At 35.3% G+C, this 22650-nt stretch overlaps 1 protein-coding gene across 1 annotated transcript; it reads right to left on the reverse strand.

Annotated features, from left to right (window-relative positions):
* Nucleotides 1-6207: 6207 nt before the first annotated feature.
* LOC130879023 (olfactory receptor 10T2-like) lies at nt 6208-7167 on the reverse strand. The gene has a single exon (XM_057777001.1). It carries the CDS (start codon nt 7165-7167, stop codon nt 6208-6210), a length of 960 nt encoding a protein of 319 aa, XP_057632984.1.
* Nucleotides 7168-22650: the final 15483 nt, after the last annotated feature.

The following is a 22650-nucleotide window of genomic DNA, read 5'->3' on the forward strand; positions in this document are numbered from 1 at the left end:
TTTAAAAATGTGCCTAAAGAAGTACTTATTCTCTTACACAGCAGTCTCCTTTTCAGTTACCTTAATGCTAGTAAATTAATAAATATTATGAAAAAAAAAACAAAAGAAACAGCCAAGAATGGAAGTGAGCTAGTGATCTCAGGAAAGTATAAGAGTACATAATGCTTTGGAAAGTACCAGAATTCGTTCACAGCACCTATGTGAGTGGCTCACAGGCACCGATAGCTCCAGCTCCAGGAGATCTGACTCCTTCTGGCCTCCACCAGCACCTCTGCTCATGTGCACAAATACACACAAACATTTTAAACCTAAAAATCATTATTTAAATCTGAGAAATATTATTTTGTCACAGTTTGTGATAGACCAATTCTGCATTTGGAAAGGGAAACAATCTTCATTCCCCAAAACCCTAGCCCCATTTTTTTCAGACCCCACTTTTGCAGTGAGATCTAGAAGAGTTGATATGACATATTTATTTGAAACAGCAAGGACATCTACAGGGATTTTACCCTTATTCTTTACTTTAAGTTATTTTGGCCTTCAGCATTTCAAAACTCAAGGGTGCTATTACCCAGTGGACTGAAAAGCGGTGTTTAAAATCTTGGTCAGGTTAGGACTATTGCCCACCAGAATGTACTGCTGAACATTCCCTGCAGGTACAACTAATTCCTCCTTATTGAGTGAATTTCTGTGCTAAAATATAGTGACTATTTGTTTCCAATTTTTGGGAAAGTACACTTAGCTTTCTTCAAACCTAATTTGACTTCAACTGATGCATAACAGTTACTGATATTTTAATAATCTGGAAAATTTGAAGCTATGTTTTATTCAGTTAAAGGTAGTAGGAAATATAATAAAATATAAAGATCCATGGATTTTGTTTTATTATTTTCTATCTGGAGTTGAATTTCTAGGTTTCATATATATATTTCCTTTCATTGAACCATAAGAATGCTTGTTGAGGTTATCAATCATAATCCCATAGTGATGAGATAAAAATGATCACAATGACTGAGTAGTGAAATGACAAACAAGGAAAACACAAGGAGAAGTCAGCTGCCCGTGATTTATAGTGCAGCTAAACCATGGGTGGAACAATGAAAATAGAAGAACCATTTCATTCATAAATATAGACAAATACATTTTCAAATACACATATATCCATATGAACTTGATCATTATATATTTAGGTGTATTTGAAAATATATTTTCATATTTATATTTAATCATTTCTGCTAATTCTTTTGATACCATGATTCATGTAATTAGATTTGACATTAAACATGTAGTTTCACTAGAATCTATTTTTATGAAATAATGAATTTAGAAAATTCAAAAAAAACATATTCAAATCCAAGTTCTTTCACTATAAACATGCAAGTAATTTATACCCCTTAAACTATTTTCCTCCTTGTAACTACGTATCTTTTTGGCCCAAAGAGGGCTATGAGACAATAAGTATTAAATACTTGCTAATTGCATTAACATTGACTAAGATATCACATGACCTACAGATAACTTTTCTTTGTCAGTGCTTATATATACTTTCATGCCCACAAAGTATTTGCTATATTATACTAGATTCTGCTGATATACTCCAGTAGATATTCACAGCTTACTCCCATATAGTCTGGAGTTTCCAATTTCGTTTTGCCTTCTCAGTTTATAGTCTTCCAGGATCCTCTCATTGTCTACCTGTCAGCTAGATATACCATAAGTAGGAGAACCACAACATTCTCCCTTCCAGCCCAGTTGTACCTTTATTACGCTTAGCATATTCTCCTTATTAACACCCACAATGTCCTGGCTATTAGTGGATGCTGAAAATAAATATTCATGGCAAATAGAAAAGCAAATTAAATTCCCACTTCATACCAAAGAAGGATAATATCCAATCCTTTTAAAATAGGAGAGTTGCTATATGTAAACCTTACAAGTAATGCAGTTTTCTGCAGTTCTTTCTGTAATATCATTTGGAGAAAAATTTTAAGTCATTTTCCCCTGTGCATGTCTGTGATGAATTTTCTTCTACCTGAACCTGAATTCTCTTTTGACGAAAGGGCAGTGTCTTTTCAGATCCTGTGACTGGAGCTAAGTTTGGTGCACCCATAATGAGATCCACAGGCCACCTGAGACCATTACCCCTTGCATCACTTAGGGCGTTATGTCCCCAGCAGAACTGTACCCTGTGGACCTATAATTCTTTCTGATGGCCAGAAGACATTGTTTGAATTATTTTTTTTTCTTTGTTCTGTCAATCAAAAAATAGTAAAATAATTGAAATTCAACTTGTTGAAATATGTTTGAAAATAAGTTAGTTTTTCAGGGGCATTTCACTTCTTATTTAGTACCAGTCTATTTATTTCTGAAAATTCACCAAGGCTTGGGAGTCTTAGGTCCTGTGTAGATGTCTAGGAAAAGTTCTCACCAGGTAAAGTTATAGCCTGAGAATTCACGTAGAAGGAAGTTGGAAAAGAAAAAGAACATATGGAGAGTATGGCTGTCTTGACAGGTCTCTCATGAGGCAACTCTTGGGGAATGACCTTTTTAAAACAGAAAACCCACTGTCATCAAGTATTACACATTGATTCATAAGTCTTGTAATGAACTATTGTAACAGTTTTAAAGCATAAAGTCACACTGCAGCAATTACATTGAGGATGTTAGTATATTTACTTCTTAGATTTTACTACATGGTGGTGCATAATGTACTACTCCAGTTCTGATTGAATTTAAACAATTATGCCATATTCATAGATAATAGGAGATAAAAGACATGTTCACTTTCTTGTATTAGTATTGATGCTAGTTGGTGTTTGAAATCTGAAATGAATATTTAGCCTTTCTGCAGAGGTATGAGGTGTTGATTCCACAAGTGAACATCCATGAGAGTCTAGTGATGCCATAAAGTCTTTTTATGTTCCTCTTACTTTTACTGGATATCTGTATGTAGAAAACACTAGATACACTGAACCTTATAGAAGAGAAATTGGGAGCTACCCTTGAACTCATTGGCACAAAAGATGACTTTCTGAACAGAGCATCAAAGACACAGGCATATTATCAACAATAAATGAATGGGACCTCGTGAAACTGAAAAGCCTCACGAAGGACACAATGATTTGGACAAATCAGCAGCCTACAGAGTAGTAAAAGATTTTTACCAATTCCACATCCAATAGAGAACAAATCCAGAATATACAAAGAACTAAGATATTACAAAGCCAAATAATCCAGTTTTAAAATGGGGTACAGATCTAAACAGAGAATTCTTAATAAAGGAAACTCAAGTGACTGTGAAACACTTGACAAAATGTTCAACATCCATAGCCATCAAGGGAATGCAAATCAAAAATACTTTGAGTTTCCATTTTACACCTGTCAGAAAGATAAGTCAATAACATAAGTAATAGCTCATACTGGGGAGGATGTGGAGCAAAGTGAGCTCCATTCACTGCTGGTGGGAGTGCAAACTTGTACACCCATTATGGAAATCAATACAGTGATTCCTCAAAATGATGGGAATCAATCTACCTTAAAAGGCAGTGATACAACTTTCGAGAATGTATCCAAAAGACACTTCACTTCATCCCATCACAAGGAAACTTGTTCGAACAAGTTTATTGCTACTTGTCATGGTTTGAATAGGATATGTGATGTGTTTAACTAATTATTCACTACCAGTAAAAAAATTGGGAATCAGATATCAGGTTAAGAACCTGAAAGATCAGAGAAGCAACTGAGCAACCACCTGTAACTTCCTATTTTTTCTATTCCTTCCTCCAAAAGAACGGAGATTCTCTCTAAGTTCCACCTTACTACTTCCTCTGTCAATTGTTAATTTTAGTCAGGTAGTGGCTTATTCCACCCTCTGATTCAAAACAAACTTTATTGAGAGAATGCAATCAAAATATCACATATATCCTCCTATTGTATAAATAAAAAGGAAAGATTCTAACGCTAACATAGTAAAACTATATATAATAAGTATAATGACTATATACAAATATATACCAGTAAGAATTATATTAACAATTTCCAGTCCATTTGAATTTGGCAAATTCAGAGAAAATACTCTATCATCTATTTTATTTTGGTGAATGAGTCCGAAGTGTTATACCTAAATTCACTTTCTATCTTAATTTTTATCACCAACCCAAAACTATCTTTTTATGTCTTCAACTTTATATGATTTACACTTCTTTTGTGAATTTCTTTTCTAAATTTGGTAACAAGGAAAAAAAATATAACTATCTAGTTTTCAACTCCATCTACACCTGAGAAGGATATACTATTACTTGAGTAAACAGAAAGTTCATAACAATTTCCAAAAAAAAAAAAAGACAGAAACAGCTGGATGCCATGACTTTGAAGTTATCTTGAATGCAGAAGTTATCTTGAGGAAACAGCAGTGGAGGCATTCTGCGAAGCTAGATTATCTGGGTTATTTGTGTTGTGGTCATTGGTGTCTGTTTTTTTTTTTTTTGTTGTTGTTGTTGTTCTGAAAACATGCAAATTTTTAAAGGTAACATACATATTTGCATATATACATATTTCATACATACACGAGTATGGAATTGCTGTGTGCACAAATAAGCTAAAGATGATTCTCTGCTCTTTGCTTGAGCAGGGAATATGCATCTTTCAATTTTATAAGTCCATTTGTACTACATAACCAACCCACAATATAAATTACCAACCACGCCATGTGAAAGAATGGCATGTAATAGTAAGTCATGAGGGCTCTGTGGCCAACAAGATATATCAGTCTCATCCAGGCTCAGAGCTGTTCACTTGTAGATGGGTCAACAGATACATTACCTGTCTTGGTAGTTTTTCTTGGTTTCTTCCTTCATGTCTGCATCCAAGATTTTCAGGATATCTCCCCTAGAAAATATGGACTTTATTTATTTTGAAGGAATCTATAACTTTTTGTTTCCTATGGAAACAAAGACACAACCTCTTCTCCCAACAAACAGATTTCCTGACTTCCATTCCAAAGTTAAGACATCCTTAAAATATATAGGCTGGTTAAATTCAGCAGATTTTTCCACAATACAATATCTATCAGCAATATCTATCTATTTTTTTGTACATTAGATTTTTAAAGTTAATAAGGCACTATATAAAGTCCAAGCATGCTGTGTTAGGGTATTTGCCATCCTTACGTGGCTTGTTCTTTCTATATTACTTTACTCATGCCGCTTGTTGAGCACCAAATTGGACAACCAGCTTCCAAATAATAACATGGAACAAATTTTTATTCATTATGAAAGCTAGGGTTTCACTTAGGCTTGTTCCCAACTAGCTCTTAAAAGTTAAATTAGCCCATTTATAGTAATCTACATTCTGACATGTAGCTCATTACCTCTCCTCAGTACCATATGTCTGACTTCCTCTTATGGGGCTGATGAATCCCCTGCCTACAGTTCTTTTCCAGAGCTCTTATCTCTGCCCATAAGCCCCACCTATCTTCTTCCTGCATTGCTATTGGTCTTTCAGCTCTTTATTAGACCAATCAGAAGGTGCTTTAGAAAACTGAGGAACAGCAAAGACACATCTTACAGAAAGATTTCCCCAACAGAGGAAAGAGAATACTACTGAGTTATTAGGCTCTAAAGAGTATTAGCAGGCAGTGGGTAGTATCTTACCTGGGGCTCCTAGTACTGGAATGGTCTTTGGTACCTAAACTCTGGATTTTTAATAAGAACAAATCATCCTCTCAAGTTGACTTTAAATTTTTCAATATTATGACCATAATCTCATTTTCAGATCAGTCTTGAAGTGTCTGTACTTTCTCTTTTGTCAGTCAATCATACTTCTATTTTCTACTCACTGTCCTCTTCCCTCCCCAACTCTTCCTCTTCTGTTTCTCTACCTACATCCCTAATTTTTTTGTTTTTTCTTGTTTCTGCCTAATTTCTTTTCTTTTATCTTTTCTCACTAATATAACAATTCTTTTCCACCAAAGCAACCATGGTCATAAAAACAGAGTTCCAAAGAATTCTGATATGTCTACTGAATGTATACATGTTTACATAAATGCCTGAAAACCATGATATAATTGCTTTAGAATAGTGGTGAGACCAGGACATTCAGGCAGTTATATATTATTCTAATTTCTTTGTACATTAAATAATGTCTTTTTAATGGAAGCACACAATTCCCCACTTTTGTTGTCATTGTTCAATAGTTGTTCTTAAATGTTCAGGGCCTTTTTACTTGCCAGGCAAGGCAAAATATTGTTAACACTGTGTAGTATACCTTCCTCAAGGCTGTCTGCATTTCTTTGTTTCTTAGGCTATAAACAATGGGGTTGAGCAGAGGTGTCAGTACTGTATATGTGACAGCCATCAGCATGTCTTCACTGAAGGAGTCACTGTTCTTGGGTATCAAGTAGACAAAACAAGCAAATCCATAGTGCATAGACACAACTGTGAGGTGGGAGGAGCAGGTTGAGAAGGCCTTATACCTCCCCTGTGCAGAAGGCATTTTTACAACTAGGGACACTATGAAGATATAGGAAGTCATGATTAAAACAAAGCTGCCCATGAGCACGAATGCAGAAATCATAAAAATAATCATCGAATGATGAACAGTATAATTGCAGGCAAGATGAACCAAGGGTGAAATGTCACAGAAAAAGTGCTGGATATTGTTGGAGTCACAGAAAGACAAGTTGAATATGGTGAAGGTGATACCAAGAGAACAGAGGAACCCGACCACACAAGAAGCCATCACAAGCTGAACACAGACCTTTTGGGTCATAAGGATATGATAATGCAGTGGGCTGTGGATGGCAGTGTAACGGTCATAGGACATGGCAGCCATGATGAAGCAGTTGTTGGCAGCCAGTCCAAAGAAGAAAAACATCTGTGTGGCACACTCCAGGAGAGAAATGGCCTTACTCTCTGACAGCAAGTCCACTAACATTCGGGGTAGGATAACCATAGTGGTGCAGGTTTCTGAAAAGGACAAAGCAAAGAGGAAAAAGTACATGGGAGTGTGAAGGTTTTGACTGAGTTTGATGGCCACCATGATGGATGCATTTGCTAGGAGGATGGTCACATGGGAGAGGAGAATCACAGTGAAGAGTAGATACTGCAGCTCTGGGAAACTGGAAAATCCCCACAGGAGGAACATGGTCACTGTGGTATGATTTCCCATTCTGCAGGTGACAGTGATCTTGCTCAAGAGACGATTATGTGCTTGAGGTCAGGACTCTGAGACGATTGTGAGGTGCTTCTGTACTGATGCCATCCGTTATTTAATCAAGACCACCAGAGCTACCATGAAACAATTGCATGGAATAACCTGTGAAAGGAAAGGTAAGGACAGTGAAGTAAATTAGGAACTAAATGTGCTTGTAGCTAAGTCTGACGGCATGAGTACAATCTCAAGTACCCACATGTTGGAAGGAGAAAACTGACCCCCCACACATGTAACATGGCATGTGTTCCCACACATACACATACAAGCACACGCACAAATAAATAAATAAGAAAATGAGTATATATGTGTAGGCACAAATGTGTACCTACCTGAAGTCAAGCCAGGAGCCTAATAGTTGAGGGAAATGACTTTAGTATCAGATTCTGCAGGAAACTCAAAGAGTGACCCCGGGTGTCTTCTTGAAATCTACTCACAAAGCATTCCTTAACACTCTTTTCTCTATTCAGGATCTGCCCTGAAGAAAACAGAGAATATAAATGTCTCAATTGCTTGATTTTGATATGTTACAGTTTTCAAGTGATGTTTCTCCTCAGATGATGCCCTCATCCTCAGCATTGTTTACTAACCTATTAATGGAGTTCACACAGTAACTGAATAACTTCATTTCAAATCGACAGATTTTTTAAAAATTCTGCAGAGATCGGTAAAGAATTCTGAAGGAACTTTCACTTTTTTCAGTGTGGTCCTGCTACTGTTTTATTCTCCACCACCCAGTGATTCTAGGAATGATTTTTGCGGCAATAATCAGGTAAGATGAATAAATTAACTCAGCATGTGCAATTTCCAGATTCCTATCTTAATATAGTAATTGAAGATGGAGAAATAATAAAAGCCACATATAAAAAAAATCTCTGTGTATTAGTCCTGTAAGAATTGCATAATTTAAGTGCTTAAGGAAGTAAAGGTCTCATCAAAGCTCTCATGAAATGCATAGATGATACAATAAACTCACTTGGAGTATCAAAGCTCTTGTCCAATGCATAGATGATATAAGGGAACTCACATGCAGTGAACATGATCTTAAAGACACAGTCTCTTTCTAGAATAGCAAATTGTTGTTATGGTCTGATAAACTTTTGAAGTTTTAGCAGAACCTCCAGTGCCTTTTCTAGCTGGTGAAGTTTAACATTTCTCTTTGCAGTGGAGACATGGAAAGAACCAAGTGAAGTTCCTCAAACCAATCTTTCACAGTCATATTTCTATCTTGTCTGTTCCTTTGCCATGAAATTTCTGATGAAAACAGAACAGGAAATTTCCAGAAAGACTCTCTACAGAATTTTGCATTTTAATCTCAGCTACTATTAAAGGTGAAGAAAAACTGTAAGAAAGTTGGATAGAAAATGAAGGCATGAAGGAGAACTAGAGATAGATGCTAGCTAGATATTATCTAGTAAGATTCACAAAGATTAAATTAAAATGATGAAAGTCAAAATTATGTTCTTATTTGAAGATTTGCTATTTTCCTATTTGCATTGTGAATTTAAGTACAGAATACAATAGCAGCCAAGCCAGAAAATGGGTTCATATTTCACACTAAAAATATGTCACGAATGTATTGGGGTTATATAGTGCTATCTAATAAAATTTTCTCAAATCATATATTAAGGCTGGCATTTAGATTTAAAAAGAGAAGATTTAGGTACAGAATGTTTAGGTATCTATAGTTATCATTAATTTATTCAATATATATTAACTAAGCACCCATGATGCTCCAGACACCTAAAGTCAAATGAGAAATGCATGTGGAGTTCTACTATGTGGCAGTACATGGCTGTTTAATCAGTGAGGGAAATCATCTCTGAAGAGGTGACATTTTAAGATGCAGATGAGAATGACAAACTGCATACAACATGTGAGGCCTGGCAAAGAGAACATCAGTAGCATAGGAATAACCAATACACCAAGCAATAGAACTACTCGTACAGCCTTCACTCGGACTCCTAGAGTTCAAGTTCACCCACAGCGATTTTTTTCTCTGACAGTTTCCAGTCAATTTACCTCTAAAGGAAAATCCTTTTTCCTTTCTTACTGATTGAACTTCAGTTTACTCCATACGATGCCCTCTTCCCTCTCTTATAGAAATGCTCTTAGCTGGACTTTAGGGGCACATGTCTGTAATCCTAGCACTTGGGGGGAGACAAGCAGATCAGAATTCAATGGCAGTCGTGGATACTTAGTAAGTCCAAGAGCAGGCTGTACTAACAGAACCCTGTTTCAGAAACAAATACACTGTAGCTTTTTCTGGTACATCTTTAATGTCACAATCCTTTGAATAAAAGTTTTTTCTTTCGCATGTTTCATCCTGGTAAGTCCCTTTAAAAATTACAGAGCTCTACTGACATCTTAGTCTCTATGTGAAACCCTATCGTCTGCTATTCCCTCATGTCTACCACACTGAATGAATGCAGGAACCTCCACTTCCCACTCCTGTGGCATACCTCCTTCTGGCTTCTTAAATGTCGTATCTGTACCCATGCTATGTCTTAATTATAGTTGCTTTTTATCTTGTTATTTAAAAGGGTGAGTTTTAGCCTTGTTTTTTAAAAAGGAGATGGTGGTAATAACTTCCAGTCCCTAATGTTTCGGGTAACAGCTCATGTGTCCTCAATGATGCTATAAGAACAACTACTGGAATGACCTTGTTATCATGAAGAAACTACAGCTTGGGTGTTTGATTTTCCAAAGGTGGCATGTCTATCTGGATTGTACTTTATAGAAAGAGGTTGTGAGGACAGAGAACAATTTATTTGCTCTCTGACTACAAAGCCTCCTTCTAAACACACAAGCTCTAGTATGAGTTTGAAGTCTCAACAATCCATCTTCATTTCTTGTCAGCCACATCAGTAACATGTACTATTTCTAAAATGTAGCACATTCTTTTTTGACTTTTCTACTTTACACATTTTTTTCTGAATTAAAACAAATGTCTATTTGCTCTTTTTGCAAAAACAAACAAAAAACAGTTTTCTTGAAAAGACAATTTGAATACCACTTACTCTTAGAAGTCCTACTAAGTCATCCTGGTTATCAATCTCTATTGTTTTCCACCTCTGGATTAATATAACTTTTATGTTGATAAGAACTTTTCCCCAAGATTGATTCTTAAACAAGACAGCGGCTTGTGTCAACTTTCATGTGCACCAACTTTCAGCCTATGTTGAATGAATGTGGTTTTGGAGTACTGCTTTTTGAATTACTGTAGAAAAAATGAAAACCCCATAATCTGAAGAAAGTTCTCCACATGTGATACACCATTTCCCTTACTAGTTTCTTCCCAATTATATTATTTAATCCATTTGCAAGTATTAAAATGTGCACTGAAATAGTCGCTTGCTCTCTCAACAGATTTTAAAAATCATGTCTTGAAAATGAAGTCTTAAAAACCTGTGCTTTATAAATGCTTGCTTAATTTAACGACTGTGTGACAATAAAAGCAAGCAGACCCCTCTTAAAATACCAACTGTGTAATAGAGCATCCAAGAGAAAAGCACTATCATCATTTCTTATTTGGGAGAGATCAATATTTGCAATAGTATCAATTCCCACTCAAGCCCTAAATGATCTTCCTATAGGGATTTTAGAATTGTTAGAAGGGATTATCAATATGCTACACCCCCCATCTCCCTCTCACACATGCTCCATACCACACATTTTAGGAAAGTTTCTAATCCATACCAGGTGAGATGCAGCTTGACAAAGTTTCTCAGCGACTTTAGTTGTTAGCTTTAATTGATAGAGCTGATTACAGTGGTTTCCATATATGTCCATGGTAGGTTCTGATGTCCTCATATTATTCAGGTGTAATTACTGGAGATGCAAATATGTGACATTATTTCCATTTTTATTAATGACCCTGAAGCCACTGAGGAAAATACACCTGAAACACTGGATCTGCTCTCATGTTTGTTTTACCAGACCCAATCCTCTTTATACATACATCTCTCTTTTGCTTTGAGAGTTATACTCCTATTTATTTTATATCATCAGTGCTTTCTATGCATGGTTTTCTGCTCCACCAAAAATAAATGACGGATAGCATTATTAACTTCCAGCCATCTGTGCACAGAATTTCTTTGATAATTCCTAACAAACTATAAAACCACACAAGCACTTGATCATTAGAATGTTATTCTGTAAGAACAAAACTGTTCTGAAATTGACACCTGGTGGCAAAGAAGACTCACTGTCCAGTCTTTAAAAATAATGAAATAAGTAAGCTCCAAGAAGAATTTAGTCTCTCAACATAGGGGTGCCTTTTAACAAGACTTTTTGGTTTTATCTATCTTAATTTGGGGGTAAGTTTTAAGTATGTTCCCTTTTAGATGTCTGCTTAAATCTCTTATGAATTTAAATTCCATAAATGGAAGTTCTGTGTTCATTTATTGTCAATAGGGTTCAGTGCAATGGACTTTTTAATGAGAGTCCTGAGGTCACAGAGGACCATTATCTTGAGACCTTTGCTTCTAGATGCAAGCAGAGTTGTACTCAGCATTGTACAATGTGATGCCCATAAAAAAATGCTTTTCATCTTCAACACCATGGGGAGTTTTCATTCATACTTCTTGTGATTCATCTGAATAATATTAGAAATAATTTAAATTCAATATAGTGAAAATGTATTTTGGAATGTACATGGTTCCCACAGGCATAGTTTGCTTTTACATGATACCACTGTTTTCATTTTAAAATTCCGAAAATTTGCAAATCTCTCGGGTCTCTTGGACTGAGGTGCCCTGAGAGGGAAATGCCTGGGGAAGCAAACAAAGCATGCATTTAAAAAAAACCACTCTACAATGTGATCACTGTGATTGCTTTTCATAAGAGTGACTTTGCTGAAGGGGAAGACCATCTTTGCCCCAGTCCCCAGTGATGGCACTCTATCCTTAGTTCCCAGAAGAGCTTCCCTTTTCCTGACTCACATGTTTTCCCCTCAGCATCTTTACTGTCTTAACACGTGGCCTCAATTTTCTTTCCAGTCTGACCCCCAGTGTCTACTGTTATAATATTAATACTATTGCTGACCATTTGACACTCTGTTTTAAATTCTCCATTTCCTTTGTTCCTCTCTGCATTTCTTCTTTTTGAAAATCCCCTTTTCTAGCTACACAATTTTTTGTGGCTATAAATCGTTACAAATGTTTGATCACTGTCTTTTTCCTTTTTTGGTTCAGAACAAATCACACTTCATCCAAGAAACTTCAGTTTGCATAATACAAAACAACAGAGACAGAAAGCATAGTCCTTCGGTAGGAAGTCTACAACTTAAAAAGACAATCTATTAGGAAGGAGCACTTGGGGTGGCCTTCACTGAGTATCAAAACCTCACTGGAAACAGACACTGCATCTGATGCACAGGTGTATATAACAACGATCTAGAACTCCTACAAGATTTTCCCTTCTTTTGGTGTATATTCATTACACATAGCAACAGGTTTCAAAGAACTTATGAAACCTTAAAGGTTGTGAAACCTTAGAGGTTTCTTTCAAGCTTATCATACATTTCTACCAGATTCACCCAATACCATTTCCTCCCTTACTTTCCTCTTCCTCTCTCTTTTCTCCTGCTAGCTTTTCCCCTTCCTCTCTTCTCCCTTATCCTAGTCTCCTGCTTAATTTTGTCTCGCTCTGTGTCCATATGTTTCATGTTTCTATAAGGAATTGGGAGAACCACAGTAATATTTTAAAATATTAATACAGCAGGGCGGTGGTGGCGCATGCCTTTAATCCCAGCACTTGGGAGGCAGAGGCAGGCGGATCTCTGTGAGTTCGAGACCAGCCTGGTCTACAAGAGCTAGTTCCAGGACAGGCTCCAAAACCACAGAGAAACCTTGTCTCGAAAAAGCAAAATACATAAATGAATAAATTAATAAATAAATAAATAAATAAAATATTAATACAACCAAATGAATAAAATATGATTTCTATTTGTCAATTTTGTGTGCTGCTCCTGGATGAAGTTCTAAAAGATTTCTGGTTTTGTTTTTGCTGTCTCTCATGTCTGATCACATTGTCTGCAAATAGTGATAATTTTACTTCTTCCTTCTCTATCTCTATTCTATTTCTCTATACTGTGCACTGGTACAAGCTGGGATTTCAAGGACAGCAATGAGTAAGACTCAAGTGCACCTCTTCTAATGTCTGATTTCAGTGAAAATACTCCCCACTTGGTACACTTTTGGCTATAACTTTTTCCTATGTATCATTTATTATATTAGCATGTTTTCCTTTGATCCCTAATTTCTTTAGAACATTTATTTAAAAAGTAATATTAAAGGAAGAATATTGAATTACTATTATTATGTGATTTCTTTTGTCCATGAGTTCGTTAATGTGATGTATTGTTTGCTGATTTGCCTATGTTGAAGCATTTGTGTATCATTCAAATTAGTCCACTTGGCCCTTATGAATGATCTTTCTTATGTTAGTTATAGTTGTTATATTTTTCTCTTTGGCTCTTTTGGGGGCCCACAACCCAGCTCCCAAATAAACCACATGGAGGCTTGTTCTTTGTTCTGAATGTCCGACCTTAGGTTGGTTTATTTCTAGTTAGCTTTTCTTAACTTAAATTAGCCCGTCTATCTTTTGTCTGTGGGCTTTTATCATTTTCGATTATATATAGCTTTTATTACTTCTTATTCCATGGCTTGCTGTATACCTGTGTGACTGGCCCCTCATGTCCTCCTCCTTTTCTTGCTCCTCGGTCTTTTCTTCCCAAACTTATCCTCCCATTTATTCTGTCTGTCTGCCAACCCTACCTGTCCTTTCTCCTGCCCAGCTATTGGCTGTTCGGCTCTTTATAAGAGCACTCGAGTACTTTAAACAGGCTTCACAGAGTTAAATGCAGCATAAAAGAATGCAGTACATCTTTGCATCATTAAACAAATGTTCCATTGCATAAATAAATGTAACACGTCTTAAAATAAATATTCCACAACCTGTAGTTGTGTTGGATTTGTAAGCATTTTATTGAAAAACTTTACATCCATCTTCATCAGAAATATTGCTCTGTCAGTTTCTTTTGTTTGTACTTTGTCAGTTTTGTTATGAATATAACTACAACATCTATAAATGAATTTGGCAGAATACTTTTGGAAGTTTGACTTTGTCAGTTATTTTTTCAATGGTCTGCAAAAATTCATGTTTGAATCAATATGAACCTTGGTTTTTTTCAGTTGGGTGGTGAGTGTGTGTGTGTGTGTGTGTGCACGTGCACGTGTGTGTGTGTGTATGTTGCATTCCTGTGAGTATATAGGCTTGCATGTCCATGTACATACATGTGGAAGACTGAGCATAATATAAGATGCTTTCTTCTACTGCTCTCTACGTTGATGCTTTGAGGTAGGGTCTTTTTTTTTTTTTTTTTTACTTTTTTTTTTTTTTACTTATTTATTTATTTTTATTCTTTTTTAATTAAAATTTCCACCTGCTCCCCATTTCCCATTTCCCTCCCCTCCTCCCAAATATTGCCCTCCCCCCACTTCCCTCCCCCTATCCCCACTCCTCTTCTCCTCCCCCCACTCCATTCCCCCTCCCTCTCGATACTGAAGAGCAGTCCAAATTCCCTGCCCTGCGGGAAGACCAAGGTCCTTCTATCTACGTCCAGAAAGGTGAGCGTCCAAACAGGCTAAGCTCCCACAAAGCCAGTTCATGTATTAGGATCGAAACCTAGTGCCATTGTCCTTGGCTTCTCATCAGTCTTCATTGACCGCCATGCTCAGAGAGTCCGGAATCAACCCATGCTTATTCAGTCCCAGACCAGCTGGCCTTGGTGGGCTCCCAATAAATCAGTTCCACTGTCACAGTGGGTGGGTGCATCCCTCGTGGTCCTGATTTTTTGCTCATGTTCTCCCTCCTTCTGCTCCTCATTTGGACCTTAAGAGCTCAGACCGTTGCTCCAAATTGAGACTCTGTCTCTACCTCGATCCATCGCCAGATGAAGGTTCTAAGGTGATATGCAAGATATTCATCAGTATAGGATAGGGTCATTTCAGGTTCCCTCTCCTTAGTTGCCCAAGGTACCAGCTGGGGACATATTCCTGGACACCTGCGAACCCCTCAAGAGTCAAGTCTCTTGCCAACCCTAAGATGGCTCCCTTAGATAGGATATATACTTCGCAAACTGAACTGGCAGTTCACATTTCAGCTATGCTGGCCGACAAGCAAGATCTCAGAATCTGTCTGTTCCCACTCCCCAGTGCTGGGGTTACAGACATGCACAGCCTTGCTAGAATTTCATATGGATGGTACAGAATCAAACTTGGGTACACATGTTTGCAGAAAAAGTGTGCTTCCCATCTGAGCCATATCCTCACATCTTTTTATTATTACTGTTTCATTGTTATACATAGACATATTTCCAAATTATTTTTATATCCTTTGGTTTAATTTTGGTGGGTAATATGTCATTGAGAATTTTCTTTCTATTATAATGTTAAGTTTTCAAACTATTCCCTAATTATTATCTTGATATCCTTCATGTCTGTAGTTATGTATCTCTTTTCTTCTCTAATTTCATCTTTGTTTTCGGTTAGTTTGGCTAATGGCTTGTTTTATTATGTTTTTAGGAACCAACCATTTTATTTAATCATTCTTTGTAATGTTTCGATTTCTATTCCATTAATTTTTACTCTATCTTCACTGTTTATATCTGTGTGGTGGTTTAGTTTGGCTTTTTTTTACATTTATAACATATTTGAATATCCCCATTGCCTTTCAATAATTTCTTGACCTTGGCCTTTATCAGGTAACACAACTGAAAAACACATCTAAAGATTAAAATCTGGCATCTACATATGATAGAAAATATGCAAGATTTGTTTTTCCAGGTCTGTGTTATCTCACTCAAAATAATTCTACCCACATACTTGTGAGTAATTTCACTGTTAACAGATGAATAGTACTTCATTTTGTAAATGTACCTTGTTTTCATCATATGCTTGTTCATTTGATGGACATCTTAGCTGATGTCATTTTATAGAGATTGTGAATAAAGTAGCAATGAACTAGGTGAACAAGTATCTCTGGAGTAGGATATAGAGTCTTTTAAGCATATTCCTAAGAGTGATATAGCTGGATCATATATTGCTAGCTTTGTGAGAAACCGCCAAACTGATTTCAATGTGACTGAAGCAGTTTATATTCCCACCAGCAATGAATAAATGTCCCTTTTCCTTACTTCCATGGCAACATTAGTTATCATTATTCTTAATCTTTGCCATTCTAACTATGGTAAGATGAAATCTCAAAGTACTTTTGACTTTTATTTCCATAATGGTGAAGTATGCTGTATAATTTTAAAATTATTCATCATTAATTTGCATTTAATCTTTTGAGAACTTTCTATTCAGTTTCATGCCCTACTTTTAATTGTGTTGTCTATATTCTTGATGTTCAGTAAGCCACTGTAAATGTACACCTGGTAAAGTTTTTTTTTTTCCATTCTATAGCCTGCGTCTTCACAGAATGGTGTCCTTTGGTGTAAAAAAAAAATCCATCAGAAGATAGTATCACTCTTTAACAGATATGCATTTTACATCAGTGCACCCAATTTCACAAAACAATACTATATATTTGGATATATAGTATCCTTAACAGAGTAATAGAGGATGACTTTAATATTCCATTCTTACCATGAGACAGATCATCCCAACAAAATGCAAAGAAGCATTTGATTTAAACGACATCATAGATCAAATGAACCTAGCAGATATCTACAGAACTTTCCCTCCAAACACTAGAATGCACACTCTTCTCAGGAGTCCATTAAATTTTCTCTATAACACAATAAGACACAAATAAAGTCATTAAAAATATAGGGAACTTGAATGAACTTCTTCTATTCTGTCTGGCCACAACAGAATAAATCTATAAATCAATGACAGAAAACACATTAAGTCATGGAGTTTGAAGACCACATTTTTTAATGATGAATATGTGATTGAAGAAACCAAGAAAGAAATTTGAAATTTTCCAAAACTAAATTTAAATAAAACCCAAATACAACTAAATCTGTGGGATACAATAAAATGAGTTCTAAGAGAGAAATTGATAATTATGTTTAAAACCCAGAAATATCAAGGGAATTTTACAGTTTAGTTGATATTCATTCATAAAATGGAATAAGCATTTTGTTTAGATTTATTCCTTTGAATAGAATTATTTCAAGGGATTTTAAGGTCATTGTGAATGGCAATTATTCCCATAACCCCTTTTGTTTGCATAAATAAAGCTTTTTATCATTTGTATAAAAAAGGTTACTGATTTTTGTATGTTAATGTTAATTTTGTACTCTGCTACTTTCCCAGTTAGAGGAAATACTGTTGAAGTCATTAGAATCATATCAAATCAAAGAGGAATCGTATAATTTTTCCCTTCCTATTTATATCTCTTTTTTCTTTCTCAATTGTTTTATTGCTCAGGATAAGACTTTAAGCACTATATTAAACAGGAGAGGAGAGAATGGACACCCTTGTCTTGTCACTGGTTTTAATATGAATGATTTGAGTTTTCCAATTAGCATGATGTTGGCTGTAGGATTGTAGTGTATTGTTTTTACTATGTGTTGAGATGTGTTCCCTGTAACCTTAGATTGTCTCATACTTTTATCATAAAGGGAGTTTAAATTTATCAAAGGCTTATTCTGCATCTAATGTGTTGTTTCTGTCCTTTAGTTTATTTATGTGAAAAGATACATTTAATGATTTAGATATGTTGAAACCTCCCTACATCTCAAGGATGAAGTTTACTTGATCAATGTGGATAATCTTTTTAATATGTTCTTGAGTTTGATTTGCAAGTGTTTTTTTCTTAGAATTTTGATGTGGTACAATTCTATCTTCTGTCAATTATATTTTAAATAAACAAACGCTGATTGGCTGATAGCCAGGTAAGAAGTATAGGCAGGATAACCAGACAGGAAGTAGAGGTGGAACAATGAGAACAGGAGTGTTCTGGAAAGAAAGAAGCTCTCTCTGCAGTCGTTTCCAGACCACCAAAGAAGCAGGATGTGATCTGTCCCACTAAAAAAGGCACTGAGCCATATGGCTAACATAGATAAGAATAATGGGTTAATACAAGTTATAAGAGTTAATAAGAAGCCTGAGCTAATGGGCCAATCTGTTTAAAATTAATTCAGACTCTCTGTGTGATTTTCTTTGGGGCTCACTGGCTGCTGGAACTGAGCAGGACAGAAACCCCAACAAGCAGGCCCTCCTCGTGTTACAGAATTTTTGTGCCTGTGTCTATCAGAGATTTTGCCCTATAGCTTTCTATTTTTGTTAGGTCTTTATCTGATTGGGTATCAAGATAATGTTGGCTCCATAAAAAGAATTTGATGATTTTTTTCATTTTTCGGCTTTATAGAATAAGAAAAAAAAGCAATATATCAAATTAATAATTTGATGGTACATATTAAAGCCTTAGTAAGACAAGAAAAGCCAAACCAAAATGAGTATATTGAAAGATAATTGAAATCATCAATGAATTAATAAAATGGAAATTAAAAACAAATTTAAAAACCAATGAAACAAAGAATTGTTTCTTCAAAAGGATAAACAAGATAGTCAGATACTATCAAAGTAACTAAAATAGGTTGAGAAAATACATCTTAATAAAATTAGAGATGAAAAGAAAGACATTACAATAGATAGTAATGAAATTCAGAAAATAGAAGAACTTTGAAAGGTTACATTTCATTTAACTGAAAAATTGAAAAGAAATGAATTTCTAGGTGGCTGTGACACATCAAAATTAAAATAAGATACATAAACAGTTATGTAAAGAGAAAAAAATTGAAGTATATAGGTTACCAGACCATTGTTGTGTTTCTTTTTGTTTGTTTTTATTGAGCTATACATTTTTCTCCACTCTGCTTCCTTCCTCCCCTCTCTCCTTCTGCCCTTTCCTGTGATTCCCATGCTAGCAATTAGCTCAGGAGGTTTTGTCTTTTTCACCTTCATATGTAGATCCATGTATGTCTCTCTTGGGGTTCTCTTTGTTGTCTATGTTTTACAGAATGGTGAATTGTAGATTGGTTTTTCTATGTTTTATGTCTAAAAACCACTTAAGAATGGGTATATATCATATTTGTCTTTCTGGGTCTGGGTTACCTCCCTCAATATGTTTTTTTTTTTTAAATCTATCCATTTGCCTGCAAAATTCAAAATGACATTTTTTTTTACTATTACATAGTACTCCATTGTGTAAATGTGCCACATTTTCTTAATCCATTCTTCAGTTGAGGGGTATCTAGGTTGTTTCCAGGTTCTTGCTCTTACAATTAGTGCTACTATGAACATAGTTGACCACATATCCTTGTGGTATGATTGAGTGTCTTTAGGTATATACCCAACAGTGGTATTACTGGGTCTTGAAGTAGATTGTTTCCTAATTTTCTGAAAAATCATCATACTGATTTCCAAAGTGACTGTACAACTTTACACTCCCACCAGCAATGAAGGAGTGTTCCCCTTACTTCATATCCTTTCCAGTATAAACTATCATCAGTGTTTTTTATCTTGGCCATTCTTCCAGGTGTAAGATGGAATCTCAGAGTCATATTGACTTGCATTTTTCTGGTGACTAAGTTTATTGAGCATTTCCTGAAGTGTGTTTTGGCCCTTTGAGATTCATCTGTTGAGAGTTCTCTGTTTAGGCCTGTACCCCATGTTTTATTGGATTATTTATTCTCTTGATGTGAAGTTTCTTGAGTTCTTTGTATATATTAAAGATTAGTCCTCTGTTCAATGTTGGGTTAGTGAAGATCTTTTCCCAATATGAAGGCTGCTGTTTTGTCGTGTTGACCATGTCTTTTGCCTTACAGAAGCATCTCGGTTTCAAGAGGTCCCATATATTAATAGTTTTGTTCAGGGTCTGTGCTACTGGGGTTATATTTAGAAGTGGTCTCCTGTGCCAGTGCATTCAAGTTTACTTTTCTCTTTATCTTCTATGAAGTTTAGTATGGTTGGTTTTATGTTGAGGTCATTGATCCATTTGGACTTGAGTTTTGTGTGTGGTGATAGATATGGATCTATTTACATTCTTCTACATGTTGATATTCAGTTGACTAGAGAGATTGCTTAACAGGTAAGACTATTGTGTTTCTTATATGAGACATTCAACTACATAGAATTAGTTGATGGAAACAAAATGTGTAATTTAAAGTGCTTTAGTAACTTTGTCTTTCATGTAAAAAGGTATCTAAAACATAGGAAAATCAATTAAGAAAATGATTACAATGTAAAGTTGGAGTGCTGTATAGTTTAAAGGAATATGGGAACCAAGATCAACTGGACATGTCTATGGCAAGTAAGCTGGTGGGTCCCTGAGATGTCAATCAGCTTCCTAAGCAATGGCTAGTGACATTAGATGTGGTCACTTTAAAGGATCTGGGTCTTTTAGGGCCTTTTTGCCACAGTGGGGAGACCAGAAGCAATGTTGGAAATTCTGGTCATTCCTGAGGCATGTAAACCCTTGTGCAATTAGTAGCTTAGATCCTGTATTGTACATGTAAATCCACAGTGACTGTGATAGCATGCACAAGGCCTGTGCAAGCTCAAGCCAGATGAAACCTTAGCATGGACAGGAGAGATGGGGGTGAATTCCCACCCCTTGCTGAAGTCTATTAGAAATTATTAGCTGCTGAGGTAAGAAAAACCAATTTTCTTTAATGGCATGATTCCGTACAAGGATAGATACACACACACACACAAATGATGTCAGGGGAAATATAAATTAGATTTATGGTTTTATAAAAAGATAATAATACATAGTTGGGTGTGTAGGAAGAGGTGGTGTTGATGTGGGAGGAGATGGGGTGACTGACTAAAATATGTTATGTAAAATTCTCAAATAATTAATAAAAATAATTATTTATAAAAGTTAGAGATAGTAAATGAAAGAAAGCCAATGCTATTCTTTTGTATATGCAGTGAGTACTCATTAATCTGAAATACTGATGTATACATAAAACTGTTCAGTCTGTCAGATAATTTTTTATATCTTATAATTAACAAATGGAAGTGCACTTGTATTTAGACAAAAGCAAGAATAAGGATTGACAGCATCCGTGAAGATTATTATACTTCTGGGAAACATACTGCTCAATAGACTCTAGAGAATGTGATAATGATCCCTGGTGTGTTTCAAGTCACATTTGACTCTCTAGAGTCATCAGAGAGATCCTATAACAATGAAAACAACAATAAAAGAAAGCTTAGAGTCGTATATTTTAATAACTTCAGAATTCTGCCTGCAATCTGAACTGATTCTCATTTTTATGAGGTGAGATTTAGGCTTTTGTGAATGAGTCTGGTTTATTTATTTCTCTTTGCTGTTTGAAAATATGTATATGTACTCTCAAAATTGTGTCCACAAGCTAACATTTAGAAATAGACATAATCAATTAGTCAGTTGGCATCTTTGATTGAGTTAAAATTTTCTTCATATTAGCTTGAATCAAATTAAATTATTGTAGTTAGGTAGGCATAATTCAGTTTGCCAATAGTTCTCATTTATACAAGTATAATACCAGAATTCTACATACATTTAACCACATCTAAACTTAGCACTCAAACATAATGTTTAAAAAATTAGTCTTTGAAATGATTTGACAATTCTATGTCTGAAAAGGCATTTTTGAGTATTACTGAGTCCCCCTAGCATTGTAAACACTAGACACTTTGAATAATGACTAAGATACAAAGGCAAAAATCTTAGGAAGTGTGTCACCCTGGCTCCTAGCTATGTGAACCTTAGTCCACTCTAATTGTTTAATACCAAAATGTATTCCTTAGTAACTATGCTGAAACTTACCTTATTTTATTTCCATATGCTGCAGTTAGAGACTATTTTCGTACTAGGAAAAGATTTTTATGCAGAAAAATAAACAGCGTCAAAAATACTAGTCTAAATATTCATGTGATATTTTGTGTAATGAATAGATTGATATTTCAAGTGGGAAAATAAAGTAATGACTTAATTGGTATTATTTAGAATGGTAATATTATGCAAAGACTTAATTTCAAATTTCTTTCTATTTCTTCATTATCATTTTGATAAGATTGTACAACTTTGTTGATTTTTTTCAAAGTCTTGTTAAACGGGCAGACATTGTAAACTATATAAATGACTAGGGATCTTTTTATACATTGGCCATCAGAACTGACAATCTATTTTTTTTTTCATTTACAATATATCCAACTCTATTACAACTACTAACTAATTTCATTTGAGGAATAGTTTCAAAAGGAATTAACAAAATTAAACCTGAAGATTTACATTGTGATTTCATTACTACATAAATAGTCTTAGGTAAGTTACTGGGCATTCTCCAAACTAATTTCCTCAACTATAAGTTAGGAATAATAAAAAGACTTAAATAATTTCATGAATATTTGAATAGAGTTAGATATAAAATGG

Source organism: Chionomys nivalis, chromosome 8, assembly GCF_950005125.1.
Source record: "Chionomys nivalis chromosome 8, mChiNiv1.1, whole genome shotgun sequence".
NCBI lineage: Eukaryota > Metazoa > Chordata > Mammalia > Rodentia > Cricetidae > Chionomys > Chionomys nivalis.

What these genes read in the sequence shown, in the direction of transcription:
- LOC130879023 (XM_057777001.1), bottom strand. Translation starts at nt 7,167, where the DNA reads ATGGGAAATCATACCACAGTGACCATGTTCCTCCTGTGGGGATTTTCC.